The sequence below is a fragment of the Poromitra crassiceps genome (genome assembly GCF_964638095.1).
Source record: "Poromitra crassiceps genome assembly, chromosome: 21".
NCBI classification, from domain to species: Eukaryota; Metazoa; Chordata; class Actinopteri; order Beryciformes; family Melamphaidae; genus Poromitra; species Poromitra crassiceps.
Window position 1 is genome coordinate 24,069,729 of NC_139638.1, and position 17,538 is coordinate 24,087,266.

General features: G+C 44.4%; 1 protein-coding gene across 1 annotated transcript in view; it reads left to right on the forward strand.

Annotated features, from left to right (window-relative positions):
- Positions 1 to 17,538, forward strand: part of astn2 (astrotactin 2) — a gene marked incomplete at both ends in the record, with an annotated part of 632,381 nt that overhangs the window by 256,995 nt on the left and 357,848 nt on the right. The window contains one exon of the mRNA XM_083657387.1: positions 2,456 to 2,623. Coding sequence (XP_083513513.1) covers positions 2,456 to 2,623 — 168 coding nt within the window. The remainder of the gene's footprint in view (positions 1 to 2,455; positions 2,624 to 17,538) is intronic.

Below are 17,538 nucleotides of genomic sequence, written 5' to 3' on the forward strand. Positions count from 1 at the left end.
TTAATCCCACCTGACCATCACATTTCATCTGATACCCTGACGCTGCAGATCACCCCCGCACCGCCCAGCCAAGTTGATCAATGTTAATCCTTTGCAAAGCAGGTGGAACTGCAGTCATTTGCAGGCACACTTATGGAACTGATATGAAATTGGTAATAAAAAAACAATTTTTTTTGGCCCCCATCATCTCCACCTGAATTTACACCCATGGATAAATGAATCATTCATAACCAATCAATCTAATAGAGTAATTAACTTGCACAGGTGTTCATTTACCTGGGCGTACTGCCAAAGTAGAATCGGCATGATAGAGATGGAATGAAAAAGACAATTCAATGACTGACTAATGTCATCATTGTGCCATCTTTGATCTGATATCTGTTCAGTGGTCATCAGATGCACAAAGTAACGTGTGTCATTTCATTTCTTTATTTCTTAAAGTATTAAATAATAATTAATCAATAGTAAATTATTATTATTTCACCCTTTATTGAGTGATTTATATTCTAAAGTGTTAGCATTATTCATGACCTGAAGGAGAGATGTGCCTGTTTGTTTCCCCTCACAGTACAGGGGTCAGGTACAGACAGGGGTCAGGTACAGACAGGTCAGGTACAGACAGGTCAGGTACAGACATGGGTCAGGTACAGACAGGTCAGGTACAGACAGGTCAGGTACAGACAGGTCAGGTACAGACAGGGGTCAGGTACAGACAGGGGTCAGGTACAGTACAGGGGTCAGGTACAGACAGGGGTCAGGTACAGTACAGGTCAGGTACAGACAGGTCAGATACAGACAGGTCAGGTACAGACAGGGGTCAGGTACAGACAGGGGTCAGGTACAGACAGGGGTCAGGTACAGACAGGTCAGGTACAGACAGGGGTCAGGTACAGACAGGTCAGGTACAGACAGGTCAGGTACAGACAGGGGTCAGGTACAGACAGGGGTCAGGTACAGACAGGGGTCCAGGCGGCGTCTCCGTTCAAGTACGGTCTCTGTAATCATTAAAGGTCCCAATTCGTGCAGCTGTAACCTCTTAAAAAAACGTGTGTCTCTGGTCCATAAAACATGATTCTGGATTAATTTGTCGAAAATATAGCAACCCCGTTTGTTGTGACGGAGTTCTCACTTCCTCATCTCGTCGCTTCCCAAGAACAGTCTGTTTCTATAATATATTCAGAACTAACAGTTCCCATTGGCCGCTGAGGGAGAGCCCGCCGCAGGCTCCCAGCGGCCAATCAGATTAGCGTCTGTGGACCAGCACGCTAGGTTGCGAGTTATCGTTAACTTAACGGTTACTACGCTAAAGAGGACATCTCAAAATGCCTAGACTTACCGAATGCACCTCTGCAGTTGCTGGATCACGTACAGTTGGCGTCGCTCCAGCTAGAAGTGTTAATTTTGTGGCTATAGACAAAATGGTGCAGGTAGCTTGTGTGAGAGAGACCCGCGCAGTATGCGTGAGGAAGCTTGTGACGTCCCAATTCCCCTCTGGGCAAACGAAGCGTTTGGGGGTGTGGCTTGAAGGAGACTGCAGGGGGAAGCTGGATAGGGACAAATCCAACTGTGGCAGTTCTGAGCTTGTGACCACTCATTACAGGGAGGGCTGACAGCAGTATATATGCATTTACAAGTAAAAACAGCTTTTGCACGGAATGGGACCTTTAAGCCATCCTGCTGCCCTGCAGTTTTAAATGAGCTTCTCCTCTTTTCCTCCAGACATGCATCTCTCTATTGGGATAAATACAATGTCACATTAGACTACATTATTAATATCGCCTCTACAACTTCACTGCATTATTAAGATCGCCTCCTCAACCGTGCCTATGATTCATGGGTGATTTTTTTTTTTTTATTGTTTGCCTCACTACATTTTAAAATCCACATGTTTGGTCACAACCTAAAAATACACCTAAAGTTCACTTTAACACGTTTATACCTGTCCTTTTTTGGTCCATCCGACACTCGATAATATGCACTCACAAAGCTGTATAACTGCTCTTAGGATCTATAGCCTCACAGAGAGCTGAAACACGATCTCCACAGTGCCCCCTTTGGAACCAAAAGTTATTGGCGTCAATTAAGGGATAATCTGTTTAGTGAGCAGAGTCTAACGATTGGTCTGGAAGCAGTAGGCTAGAATGTTAAGTCAGTGTCAATGAGCGCAGTGTTTACAGACTGTTTTGTGAAATCCTATAGCTCCAATAGCCATGCCTCTACACCAATTACTGAGGAGAGCTCATCCATATCCCCATTATAGGTCTTAATCTCCAATTTAAATTCTTCCTAACCAGGATGGGAATTAAAATTGCAGTCAAAACATGTAGTTACTTTCCAGTCGACTTTGTAAGAAAATAGAGTTGTTAAAAAAGAAATCCTCGGCAATCAACCCTTGTTCCAGCTTTGGATTAGTCTTCTAGAACGGAAATCATTTTGTGTGTTGTGTTCTTTCCAGGAAGCAGTTTTGTGGTGAGCGTGGGCAGCTTCCTGGATGTTTCCAATTGGCTGAACCCAGCCAAGCTCACCCTGTACTATCAGACCAATTCGTCCACCCAGTGGGTCAGAGACTACTGCGGCCAGCGGACCACCGAGCCCTGCGAACAGCTCTGTGACCAGGACACAGGTTAGTACACGCACGCACACGCACACTCACACACATGTGCACGCGCACGCACACACACACACACGCACACACACACACACACACACACACACACACACACACACACACACACACACACACACACACACACACACACACACACACACGTGCATGCACGCATACACGCTCACACACACATACGCACACACACACACGCACACACAGATTTGTTGTTATACTTTTCCTACAGATATTCTAATCTGTGTCTAAAAGTCTAAAATCTAACATATTTCTTGATCTGAAAAAGCAGACTTTTTATTGATGCATCATCTCCAACATCGATTTGATGTGTCAGCAAATTACAGTGTCAACAATTTCCAAATTTTGGAGTCGGTTGAAATGAGTGACGTTGATGTTTGGACACACGGGTGTAAAGTCAACTGGGAACCCAGGTGATGGGACAGCAGCTGCCATATTTGTCCGAAGTACACATTCCAGTAATTAGCTTCAGTGTGTACATAGCTAATGTGTACCGGTGGAGCAGCCACCCACCATACGACCCAGCTGATATCCCACTTCCTGTCTCTGAGCTGAGTCCATGACGACAGCAGGCACTTACTGAACTTATCATGAGTGCTGATGGTAATCTGATCAATGCCTACAGTATCTAACGCGTTGTAAGATCAATAAATATCTGGGAGCAGGATGCGGGGTCCAGGCTGGGACAGCCCGGACGGTATAGGTGGCATGAAGACGGTGCAGCTACCTAATGATAACCTAACCAGTAACCAGTAACTATCTCTAACAGGGGTTAGTCAAAGTTCCTCCGTAGGACGGTCTGTGGCTCTGAGGTTTGGCGTTCCTCGTGGTGCTGCTATCAAGCTCTGAACTCTCCGCTCACTTCCCACTTCCTACTCAAATGACCCCTCAACCAGAGCCGTGTATATAGAAGAGTTGCGACATCTCCATTCACTCCAATGGACCAGTTTTTTTTACTCTCAAGAGTTCCAGGAAGAAAGGTTCTGGATTAAGCAGCACTGTCGATTTGCAGCAAAATGGACAGTTTGTCTTGTACTTTGAACGTTTTTTTTTTCTTGAATCAAATTGTACATTATCAGCTTTATTTTAGCATGCAAAAGTAGCGCGAGACCCTTTCCTGGCTGTTCATTGGCTAATGAGTCTCGCACTTTGGTCCTCCGCTGATGCCACTCTCTCTCTAGAGGACACTACCCTCAACGAGAGGTCGGCTACGCCCCCCAAGTCAGGCACATAGCCAATCATCCGCTCAGCATGTGATAGACAAGACTACCGACCAATTGAACCGTGACAATAGTGAATATCAAAGTGCAGCCTTTACAATATTTATCTTTGCTTTGTTGTCGCACGACAGCATGATCGTTCCTAGACCGCTGACAGCCCCACAGCAGGCAGGATTTAAAGATCAGGGGCCGGTTGCACCAACTGGTCTTACACTGGTCTTAAGCTAAGTTGGTCGTAACTTTACGACCTAACAGCTACGCCGGTTGCACCAAGACGACTTAAGCCTTATTTTCACTAAGACCAGGCGTAACTCCTACGCCTCGTCAGGAGGAGGCGTAGCAGAGATCTCCGCGGAGACCTTTTTGACCGTCATCGTCGTAACACCGCCAGTTCGCCGTCTTTGAAAGCACGACGTTAGATTATAACTAACTAGTTGTGTGGCTTAGCCTTCCCAAATGTTAACGTTACTTTTTTAGAATGTAATACATAGAATTGGGAACGTTACATTCAATTTCATTCAGACTCCCTGACACTAATCGCCGCCGCCATTTTCCCCCGGGGCTTCCACAGGAGGAGGGAGGGTGTAGTGACGCACATACAGTAGTGGGTGACGGCGCGAGGCACATGTGGGCCAATCAGAGGGCATTCCCCGACAATTCACATGAACGCGCATTGCTACGACCAGCGTAGTTAAGACCAGAGTAAGCCGTGTTGGTGCAACAGGCGTAAATCCATGGTCTTAACTAAGACCGACGTAGGAGTTACGACCAGGCATAGTTAAGACCAGTTGGTGCAACCGGCCCCAGATATCTGTTGAATACAGCAATGGACTCTGTTTCAGTGATAGCAAATCATTCGGCAACACCACAGGACCACTGTATAATATGACCCCCCCGTGTTAATAAATGTAACTAGCTAATGTGTAGCAACAGCGTTTGTGTGTGCTCTTTACTCAGGTAACAACCTTAGCCAGCCATGCCCCTATTAATCATTCAGACTGTGTAACACTTGCCATGATAGCAAAGAATGGATGCATTAAAGATTGATGCTCAGCTCAGGTGAAATTGCAGGGCAAGAAAAGAACCATGTAAAAAATGTAAGAGGGAAGGAGGAGACCTCCGTCGGGGGAGCAGGGACTGCACTTCCTGGTGTTCTTAGCAGAGCAGTGATGTCATTCACATGCGGTGATGTCACTCACATGCGGTGATGTCATTCACATGCGCATGCGGTGATGTCATTCACATGCGGTGATGTCACTCACATGCGGTGATGTCATTCACATGCTGTGATGTCATTCACATGCGGTGATGTCACTCACATGCAGTGATGTCACTCACATGCAGTGAGGTCACTCACATGACAGCAGTGATGTCACTCACATGCGGTGATGTCATTCACATGCGGTGATGTCATTCACATGCGGTGATGTCATTCACATGCAGTGATGTCATTCACATGCAGTGATGTCATTCACATGCAGTGATGTCATTCACATGCGGTGATGTCACTCACATGCAGTGATGTCATTCACATGCAGTGATGTCATTCATATGCAACATCATCTCTTGGGAAGAGGAAGGTGGAGCATGCGTGGTGGCGGCACATGTTATTAATGTAGCTCCTCCTTGGTGTCATCAAATGAAATGCCTCTGGCTGCACTTATAGTATCAGCATAAGTATCATCTATTTATAGTTTATAGTGTCGTTTACGGGAAGATTATATACCCACCATGCACCATGCTCAAAAAAATTATATCATCTATCTATCTATATATAGTATCGATCTATCTATCTATCTATCTACAGTATCTATCGATCGATCAATCGATCTATCTACAGTATCTATCGATCTATCTATCTATCTTCATAGGCTCACTAAAAGGGAGTTACTAACTTAACCATCCAGCAAAGATGGTTGAGGAAGAGTATGTTTGCTAGCGACGGTTCTTCCAATAGAACGTAAGAGCATACTGTAGTTAGACGTGTCTTTTGGGAAACACACCCCACGATGGAGGATATGGAGCACATACAAAAAGAGGAGGGCGCGCAGGTGCATATAAGGATACCTTGCAAAGGATATTTCCACAAGTTGTCCCCATGAAAACCTGACAGGATTCATCTTTCCTGTGAATATCTAGTTTAGGCAAGTTTAAATATGTGGAGTTTGTACTGTGTTTTCTTACGGTACTCAAATTGAATTGTGGCTTCCTTGGAGGGTAGGAAAACAAAATCTGATATTTCCAATTGTGCTGACTCCACAGGAATGACACAAAGGAAAGGGGCAACATAAACGACTGACAAAACAAACAAAGAAAAAAGTCATTTTTCAGATGTCAAACAATATGTTGCCTGGGGACCCCACAGATCTTCTCCAAGACACATCCCACTCAACCGTATAACATTGCACTGTGTAAATACTCTAGTGTTTTTCCTTTTCCTTTTCCTCCACTTCTTTTTAATAACAGCAGCAAAGTATTGCAGGATGAGCTACGCTGTATGCTACTAGTTGGACAGGAAACGGTAACATGCCAGAATACTGTGGCATAGTGAGCAAACTTCCTCTCATTTTCTTCAGCACCTGCACATTTTAAACCATTTCTTCGGTATAAATGTTCCGTAAAGTCGAGGTGAACCGGAGGCGAATGCAAATGCGCGAGCGTCGCAGACTCAAACAAATCTTGTCAGAGATGACAGGGTTGAGAGGCGGACCACAAGCCGCACAATGCCGGGCGTCGATGATTTGATTTGACAATTCTGTCGACTGGCTTTGGCATTGGCCAATCACGGCGTGTTCCACCCCCAAATCGAGTGGGATTCAGCGTGTTGCTGTGCTATGTGAGTGGGATCCGCGGAGTACCAGGCAGCCACCTGCTTCGTGCGGAGCGAACGGACAATCCGATGCATGGGTGCTGCCCGCCCGCCAGCGACCCCTGACAACCACGCTCTCAAGCGCGCGCCTTTTACGATATTTCTGTAAATACGATATTCCTGGAATGCGCATTTTAACGAGCCAGTTACATTTCTTTGCATTCTTAGAGATTATTGTTTTTGTTTTTTGTTCATGTTTCATACAATTGGCCAAGTTAGTACTTAGTTTATGGGATAGGAATTCTGCCAGATGAGAGGCACTAGGCGCCATTTTCTACTTCATTTGGAAGAGAAAACTATCCTGAAATGAAGATTTGATTGACAGCTGCCATGTCGTGATATGATTGGTTGAAATAGGGTAGAAATTTCATAGTACTAGGTGACGTCAGCAAACTGTAGATTACTGTTATGAATGAAATCTTGAAAAATGAACTTTTGATGTGAAAAAGTGTGAAAACCTAAAGAAATTAGATTTCTGTGATTTTTTTGGCATACATTATTAAATAGGTGCACTGCATACCCAGGTATTTGAACTAAAAGAAAAGAAAAGTCATTTTTGGGTTCAGCTCGACTTTAACAGCTGTATTGAATGTAAGTAAATAAATAAATGTCTATAAACTAGTGCAGTGCCCGTTCCCCTCCCTCCCCTTCCCCCATTCACAGATCATGCTCTCCCACTCTTCACCTCCTCCATCATCCCGCTGCTTGCACCGTTACCCCCCCACTTCCCACCCACCCCCAAATTATTGGTTGAATCGTATTCAATTCAACACGGCACTTTCTCTGGTCCCCAGCAGCGCGCATGCAAAGTTCTAAGTCGATCGGACGAACGGTTCTCGAGATAAACTATTATTGTGTTGCCAGTAGGTGGCACTATGACTATGCGCGTGTCCGAATTGCACGAACTTCAGCACTGAACTCTGTCGGGTCCCCAGCAGTGCACCACCCAAGTATGAAGTTGATCGGATAAACGGTTCTCCAGATACAGTATGTGAAAGCCGTGTTCTGATTGGTCAAATTGAACGCAATTCGACACTGCGCTTTCTTGGGTACCCAGCAGCGCACCTGGCAAATTTGAAGTCGAGACGAACGGTTCTCGAGATAAACCACTTTTTGTGTTGCCAATAGGTGGCGCTATGAGCTTGAAAATGCCTTGTGATGCCCCCGGCTGCATTAAAAATAAAATAAAAGATAAGTAATGTAAATGTAAAGCTGTAGTAGTGTATTGAGTGAAAGGAGCCACGCTCAGGTGACAGCTGTAGTGGTCGTGGAGCGTTTGATGTCACTTTGAGTGATTTTTCTGCATGATTTTAGAATGTTTTTTGTTGTTGTTGTTCAACCTGTTGTTTTTATTATGCAATGTGTTTTTTTCCATCCAAAATTCTGTGATCACATTGTGCTTTTCCTGCTGGACTGCCCTGTGAAAATGACTTGTAGGTTCAGTGAGCATGGGGAAAAGGCCTTTAAGCAGCCCTGCTTGGACGATGGTCATGGAAATACCGTACAAATATATGATTTATGCCATCAAGTTCTTGCTATGCATTAAAAATGCTACAGTAAAGCCAAAGGTCTTATTCCAAGCTGTTCTCACTTGCTGCAATTTGTGAACGAGCAAGGTCTAGCTAGCTCATAGCCTGTCCCCGGTCACGGGTTAGTCACCACCGCCGCCGATGCAATCTCTACTGCAAACACATTTATTTCCTGTTGACCTTCAGTGTTAAGATATAGGTCTGGGGTCTCATGCAACCCTCTCCTTCAGACCCTGTTAGGATCCACGCAGATAAGCAGACCCGTCTCACTAGAGAGAGAGCCGACGGACCGTATTAGCCTCCTTTGGCCCCCGCGCGCCATCATCACAATGGTCACAATGCACATTTAGCATTGAGCTAATCACCAATGCTGACATTTTGGACATGGCTGATAGCCGGCCCGGCTGCACTTTTTAAACAACTTAGCCCAACAGGAAAATCTCTCAAAGAGGCCCCTCGGGTCTCTGAGTGCGCTGTCAGATATGAGTTATTATGAGCGATGATGAATTAGTGCACAGCTAAGTAAACAGTAAAGGTTAGCGCTTCATAAAAAGTCGAGGTGAGAGACGGAGGGAACGGGTGGGGGGGTTGTCGTCGCACTCCAGTGAGTTCTGCTGACGTTGGCAGAAAGTCACCGGGGAGTTTGCTGAGACAGATGGAAAAAAAGGCGCTGGAGATGCTATATTATGAGGTATAGGCGTTCACATTACCCACCCATATTCTTGCGGATGCCACTGCTGGAATATTTTGGACCTTGTAGTAGTAGTGACTTGCATGGGTACGATCATGACATCTTAGCGATTCAGTTTCGTTGTGTTAAACCGTTGACATCGACTGGCATGTCCGATGAATAAATGACTAAAATACAAGTTTGCATAACCATTGCTACACTACATCCTCCTCACACACATTTTGAATGCCTAGCAGACCCAGCTGTTTCCTGCCAGGTTTATACTGGTGTCATTGTCATAGAGAGCCAAAGTGCAACGTCACTTCCTGCTTCAGCACTGTACCAGAGATTTTCATCCGCCATTTATTTTCCCATAGACATTTCCTAAAATGCTTATAAAAATAGTTTTACTGGTTCAAACCAAACGGTACAGATATATTTAGAAACAGGAGAGATCGCATAACATTTCACTCGGACCAAAACGTAAAAAAATGCAGGTTTCAAGAATGTTCTATGGTCTCTCCCGATTAGAGCATTAGCTGAACCGTTTGGTTTGAACCAGTAAAACTATTTTTATAAGCATTTTACAAAGTGTCTATGGGAAAATAAACGGCGGATGAAAATCTCTGGTACAGTGCTGAAGCAGGAAGTAGGCGGTCACTTTGACTCTCTATATGGCCCATACTTATCAAATCAGCCAACTAACACCCTGGCAAAAGTAATGTGTGGAATTTATTTATGAGCTTTTAGCATTAGCGGCAAACAAATAGTTAGAGGTTACATTCTTATGGCTTGAAGTGCCATCAGGGCAGCAGTGCTTAATACAGTACTTAGTAGAGGAGAAGGGCGCAACAATCACTGATTATCCACATTTATACATTTGGTTCACTTGTTTTTCCGTAGCTCCGTTCTGAGCGAAGCTCGGTTGCTGTGTTTCTGCCTCTAGACCAGTGGTTCTCAAAGTGGCGTCCGGGGAACCCCCAGGGGTCCTCGATGGGGTTCCAGGGGGTCCCCAGCAAAAAGGGTAATAATTTATTGTATAATTCCATCCATAAGTAACAGAATGACAGAATGTATGACTATTTTGGTCATGGCTTCATACACTTTCTGTAATAAAACATCTAAAAGCAAAAATCTCATCAGATGGGCGACCCTGGGACAAAATCGTATCAAATGGGGGGGGGGGTCTGTGGTCTAATGTGGGTCAGTTTAGGGGTCCTTGACGTGAAAGGCATTTGAGAACCACTGCGAATGTTCTATGGTGATGTTCTATGGTGATGTTCCAAAACACACCAACGGACACTTGCATGGACAGAAATCTATCAGTCAGTAATTCTGTCCGTTTTCGGTTGCAGCTAGTTGAATTCGACACAAGTGCCGTGGGCCAGTACAGGTTCTGTACGTGTTTCAATTATGGCTATGGAGTGTTATTTTAAGTTTGGGTCCTAGATTGAGCAAAGGAGTTTCTTTTCTTTTCTTTTCTTTTCTTTGTTAAAACAATATTTCAGTCCTCTGAAAGAGAGCGTTAACTGTATTTCACCAGGAGACTGCATCTCTTCAATGTGATTCAGTAGTTTTGATTTGAAGGACATACTTGCTTGGAGCCTACACACACACACAGTAATTGAAAGGTTTCTCGACACACAAAAGCAGGGAGGCTAGATAAAATGGTGATATTACTGAAAACATACGGGACTAGATCCAAAACGACAAAACTGAACCAATAATACCAATTTAAATATCAATTTAAACGCCTTTTGTCTTTCTATTTAAATTCCAATGATGATCTGTCCTTATTTACTGTACCGACTTTCACTGGTTACATTTTGTGCCTGGAAACAAAAACTAAATAAAAAGCCAGATTGCCGCATGGTGGCATCCATCTTGCTCTGAGTGGCATATCTCCCTTGTGTATTCCGTGCCCAACTAGATGAGGTGTAAGCTCATTAGAATGGATTACAGCTGTAATATATGTGAAATTTATGTCACCCTGGTCAAGGGCATGTTGAGGGCTGCTGCATAATGTATCGTAGCCCCAGACACATGAACTGCCAGAGATGGAGTTGGCACTCAAGTGTGTGTGTGTGTGTGTGTGTGTGTGTGTGTGTGTGTGTGTGTGTGTGTGTGTGTGTGTGTGTGTGTGTGTGTGTGTTACGGCGGGTTTACACATACGCCTAGAGCGACGCTTTAAGCAACGCTTTAAGCTACGCCTAGGCATATGGGCATTGCTTCATGCACGCTAGGCGCCTATTTGCGTTCACACAGGACGCCACACTGAAGCCCCGCTCTGCGCTACGCTGATCACATGAGCAGTGGTTTTTTACACTTTTCAGATCTGATTTATAGCATGGGTGAGTAACATATAAACCTCTTTTTTATTGTAATGTGCAAGTGACGATGTCTGTCTATTTCCTGGCCGGCTGTAATTGTTATTTTCCCTCGGGTAATCATGTGACTATGAGTCATCAACACCATGAGTGATACATGCATTGAGACAGGGGGGGTATATATACATCTGACAGAAAAGACGTTAATAGAGGAACACATGAAGGACAGCTCTCCTACTATGCACTCGTTAATTTGCGCTCCACCCTCCCTTTTGGGCAAACTCGGTAGAAAATATGGCCCAAGTCCGTCAGACACAACAGCCAGCTTGACAGTTCAGCGCGCCTAGACGCTGAAACAGACGCCTAAACGATAAATGCAGCGCAGCGCGAGCGTGGCTTCAGCGCAGCGTGGCAGCGGTATGTGTGAACGCTCTCATCTGTTAACAAGGACGCCTAAATTTTAGGCGTTGCTTAAAGCGTCGCTCTAGGCGTGTGTGTGACCGTGCCGTTAGGGATGCTCCTGAATTCAAATCCCATATTCGACAATGCATTTTATTTATTTATTGTTTTGTTGTTGTTGTTGTTGTTGTTTTGGAAGGGGGGGGGGGGTTGCCTTCATTGGATATGACAGTAGGCAGACAGGGAAGGTAGGGAGAGAGAGAGGGGATGACATGCGGCGAGGGACCAGGAGTCGGGTTCGAACCCGGGTCGGCCTGCTTGGAGGATTAAAGCCTTTGTGGTACGTGCTCTACCAGGTGACCCCCTGGGACGCGCCCTTTCGTCTGGATTTCTAGCCGAATATGCAGATAAAAAAAAGTAGTGAAACATATGAGGGGCGCTGGTCGAGCAGACGTGGTATATATGGTCGTACTGCAGTGATACGACGTCATTTGGTGGTATGAATTGGAGGATATGTTGGCGCGCCGTGGGTATTGTAACGGTAGATTCCCTGCCTACCAACATGAGGGTCGCAGGTTCGTATCCAGGTGTTAGCTCCGGCTTGGTCGGGCATCGATCAAACAGGCACGATTGCCTGTGCCTGAGGGTGGGAAGCCGGATTGGGTGTATGTGTCTCGGGCGTTGCACTAGCGCCTCCTCTGGTCGGTCGGGGCGGCGTGATCCTCCCACGCGCTACCTACGTCCTACCGGGGAAGGTCCCTGCTGTCAGGTGAAAAGAAGCGGCTGGCTACTGCGCATGTGTCGGAGGAAGCGTGGTGCTAGTCTACGGCTCTCCCCAGATCGGCAGAGGGTGGAGCAGCGACCGGGGCAGCCAATAGGGCAGCATGGGGATAAATTGGTCAAGTATAATTGGGGAGAAAATGGGAAAAAAATCTGAAAAAGAAAGTTGACTCACCCACTATAGTTAGAAAATGGTATGTGAATGTCCGCAGGCTGCAGTGAAAACCTGTCCATACGCGAGACTCCTAGCATACTGCTTGCTGTAAGAGTGCACACTATTATTTCCCTCATGCAGCCTAAAGGGCACATACACATACTGTCATTTCCCCCGGCAGTGCAAACAGTGCTCAACACAAACAAATAAAGAATGCACACACACACACACACACACACACACACACACACACACACACACACACACACACACACACACACACACACACACACACACACACACAGAGCCCGGCTCTTCCTGAGCACCTCATAACGTACAGTATGTATCCCACAGTTTGTCTGTGTTCCTTGATCGCCATCAACCCACTTTGTATCATTAATAATCTGGGTAATATAAACACATGTGCAGTGTTTACCTTCTCTCTGTGTTTTCCTCACTGGGAGATCTCCCATTTCCTCCTCTGGCAAAGCGCTCCGATCTGACGCGTTTTACGTCACAACGGAGCTGCGGAAGTTCTGCTGGAGAGGCAGAATCTGCTCCGAGGGCGCCTGTTAATGTTTCTTTTTATTTTTTAAGTATGCCCACATCCATGGCCAATCGCATGGAGAGCCTTAACGAGCCCTAATGACTTGCAGCTGGCAGGGGCGGAGTTTCTGCAGACAGGAGGAGCATTTTCTCCTCAGGTAAACAGAGAGAGAAGGTAAACACTGCCCATGTGCTTATATTACCCAGATTATACATGATACAAAGTGGGTTGATTACCAGTAAAGCCATCCTTTAATTTACCCTCAGTTAAAGCCCTGTTCAGCAGTTTTTCTCTTTGGGGAAACTGCGCCCCCTACATGCAGTAAATGCTACACTTCCCTGTTTGTACTTTCAGATATCAGCGGTATTTTACCGTTTCTTCTTGTACTCTCTGCTTAGCTTACCTTCCTGCAGTGTTTATAATAACTGGCTTGCCGGATAAAATAGCTCCAAATCAAATATCCCCAAATGTTCTTGTCTCGACTTGTTTCCATGAGAGAAGTAGCTAATCGCGTGGCTAATCGAGCTAGCAAGCGAAACATGTTTCACGTCCTATTACGTACTTCACGATAAAATAAAGCTATTACCGGTAGTTTGTCAGGGGAAAACCTTTAATTTGAAGGAGCTGCTGTGCTTACAAGTTCAAAGTTGCAGGCAACTTGACACTGTTAAGCCGCTCCGGGACAGAGCCACCAAAAAATCCATAGTGCAGGAGCAAGTGGTGTAGGAATGACAGAGCCAGCATTCTCCCTATTAGAAGTCAGTGTACCATCAAAATGATTCAAAGCTGTTACATTAAGGGGAAATGGTTACATAATGGGGCTTTAAAAATATGATGTACTGAATTTGAATGAAGATATACTCGAGATCAAACGTTTTTTTATGAACAATTCCCGGCATTATGAGTACTAACATCCCAAAACACATCTGGATGGCCTGGCTATTAACCTATCTACTTCTGCCACTGTGCAGCCGAGGGCATCAGGAGGTCAATTCAGTCAATCATCTGTCACCTCACTTCATGAGATGATGCGCTTCGTGAGATGGCCTCTGGAAATCAGAAGTTGGTCAATGTAGAAACAATGTAGAAATGTAGAAACAATGTAGAAACAATGTAGAAACAATGTAGAAATGTAGAAACAATGTAGAAACAATGTAGAAACAATGTAGAAACAATGTAGAAACAATGTAGAAATCAAAAATTCATTTGGAGATACACACACAGCAGGCCAGCAGCATTGCACTCAATCCATTCCAGTCTCCCGGTGTAAAAACAAAAATGTAACGTAACATTCCACAATTTGCTGCTCCAAACACACCTTTGTTAGTGACAGGATCTCCTCTTCTGCGGCCCTAGTGGTGGGTAACGTTTATTACCTTGTGGTATTTTAAGTGACGTCAGTGTAATTAATTTAGCCGATAACTGTGTCGCAGTGCTTCAGTGCATACTGTGTAATTGAATGTATTGACCCCACACACACTGTGGGTCTGTACAGGATATGTGCTTGTTTTAAGGCCAGCCACTCACATTTTTAGTACTTTTATTCCTAATTCAGATAGTAGGCAAGTAGACCAGAAGCAGAGTAACATTGGAATGCCTATACCCAATATATCATAATATTCTTTCATTTCTTACATATTACGGATGCAAGGATACGGATGTACTGTGGTGAGGCAGCTGCAAACATGCTCTCATCTTCAAATCAATAACTTTGCCACAAGGAGAGAGATGTTTGACCTTTGGAGCAAACGCCAACAGCAAGACACATGCATTCATCAATACATTTATTTGATTATTTTTGGGCCAATGTCATGGAATACTTGCTTTCATTGTAGCAGAGAAAATGCTCATCTGCCTATTTACACATGGCTTAATCAATCACACGATCATCAAGGTTAACTAATTAAGTTAAATTCATCGATGTTAAATTCATCGAGGGTAATTCAGATTTACATTTTCACATAAGGAGGAGAAAATATAAATAAATACCCCCCAGAAAATGATAGCTGATGAAATAAGGTTGAAAACAAAGACAGTTAAAGCTAAATCACGCAGTAAGAAGTGTACGTACGATCATCATGTGTGGTTTTCAGGATGGAAGATTACATGTATCATGTATGTACTGTAGCTATTTACAGTTATAGTATGTTAGTTACATAGTTACAGTATGTACTGTAGTATGCATTATGATGACAGATGACCATCGTGCACCGAAGATGGCAAGAAATCATTTAAATGTGGCTAGTCAACAGACGCCCTGTGCATACAACATGTGTGCCTGGATATGGCTTTGATCAATGAGGTATGCTGTCTTTAGAATAGGCATCTCGCGCGCTCGATGCCTAGGCTCGCCGAGCTGGCCCTACAGCTCGCATACACAAGCCCGGCAGCTGCACGGCCTCGCCCGCAGCTCCGGCTGCTGCTGCTCTTATGACATCACTAATGATGTAACAACTTTGCATCACTGATGACATCACAATTGCTCTTATGACATTACTGATGATGTCACAATGCCTATGACATCATCAGCGATGTCACAATGCCTAGGACATCATCAGTGGGACAAAAATTTAAACAGAGAACAGAGAGAGAAATTGCCCACTTGCTCCCTTTTATAGATAGATAGATAGATAGACAGATAGATAGATAGATAGATAGACAGATAGATAGATAGATAGATAGATAGACAGACAGACAGACAGATAGATAGATAGATAGATAGACAGACAGACAGACAGACAGACAGACAGACAGACAGACAGACCGATCGATCGATCGATCGACAGATAGATAGATAGATAGACAGAAAGATAGATAGATAGATAGATAGATAGATACTATAGATAGATAGATAGATAGATAGATAGATAGTCATACCGGCCGTCCATGGATGTTGTGGGAATATGGCAGGCCTCTATTTATGACTTCCTGGCACCATTCATAATGGCAATGAGAAGACACATCAAATAAAAGATAGATTTGGCAGACATGGATGCATAAAGAGGCACAATCAGGAACAGATTCCACTGTGTTGCAGGTTTTCCAAAGGTCACAGGAGCCTTTGACGATACGCATGTGATCATCAGGCCACAAAGGCAGCAGCACACAACAACAGTTTTACAGCCGGAGGAAAAGACAACATTCCATGAACATTGTGATTTTGGAAGCAGATGTGACCATAACAACCATTTGTTCAAGGTTTCGATGCAACTGGAGTGCCACTGTGGTGAGTTGAGGTGAAAGTCATTAAGAAGCTGATCTTTTCACGTAATTAGTTTTGATACAGAAATATTAAAGTACATTTTTTTGTTATTATCCATTTTATGCCCGAAGGACATGTTGTCAATCCTTCTCCCAAAACTGAATTAAAATTTTACAGTTGTGCAAATGCAACAGAGATACATTCTTCTCAATAGCAATAGCAAAAGGTTCTGAATAAACCTGTGGGCAAGCGAAGGCATGTTCAAAGTCCTCAGTGAATCTTCACTGAATTGTCTAAGTGAATAGATTCCGTAAAGGGTTTACACATTAAACATTAAACAATTAACTATACGGGCTCACAATTATATGGGGACAGAAAATCCACTCTCTCTCATCCTCCAACACGTGCACAAACACACACATTATTCTCTAACCATCTATCTTCAGTGCTCTATAATCAGAAAGTGACCAGGCAGTGACCGTTTCCCCAAGGTATCTTCTACATCATCTCTCTATCGCGCGCTCCCATCCTGCTTCAATGTCACTCCGGTTGACTGTCACCATTGATGGCTCGTGCCATCGTATCCGCGTCCGGCTGATCAATCTCCTCCCGCCCTCGCCTTCCTTCTTTCTCCCTGACTCGACTGCTCTCCTAATCTGTGAAGAGATAGCAGCATGGAGGTCAATGCAGGGATGGCATGGTTCCACTGTCCCCCCCCCATCGCCTGGAAATCCATCCGCCTGGCGTGGAGATTGAGCTTTGGATCCGTGCCAGCTTTTGTAGCAGCCGATAATGTAATAACAGCCGGATAATGTGATCACTTGTCGAAATGGAATAAAAACGCCGCTGTAAATTGGTCGAAAATAGAATAAAACGTGTCAACGTGATACATTCCCCCAACATGGAAAAGTATCAGATTGTCACATTAACTGGTTGTTATGTCATAAAAAAAAACGGATCATGTAACATATTATTGTAATATTATTTTCTTCTAGTAATTATTATCAGTCAATCCCCCCCCCCCCAATTACATTATTAATCGATTACATCCACCCCATCAGATAGGCAGCTTGTCCCACCAAGATTTGCACTAACATAGCCCCATTCCGTGCAGCACCACTAATACTAAAGAGCGTAAAGAGCTGTGAACCTCAACCTCCCTGAGCTCCCCTTAGCTGCCTTTGTTTTCATCGATTGACA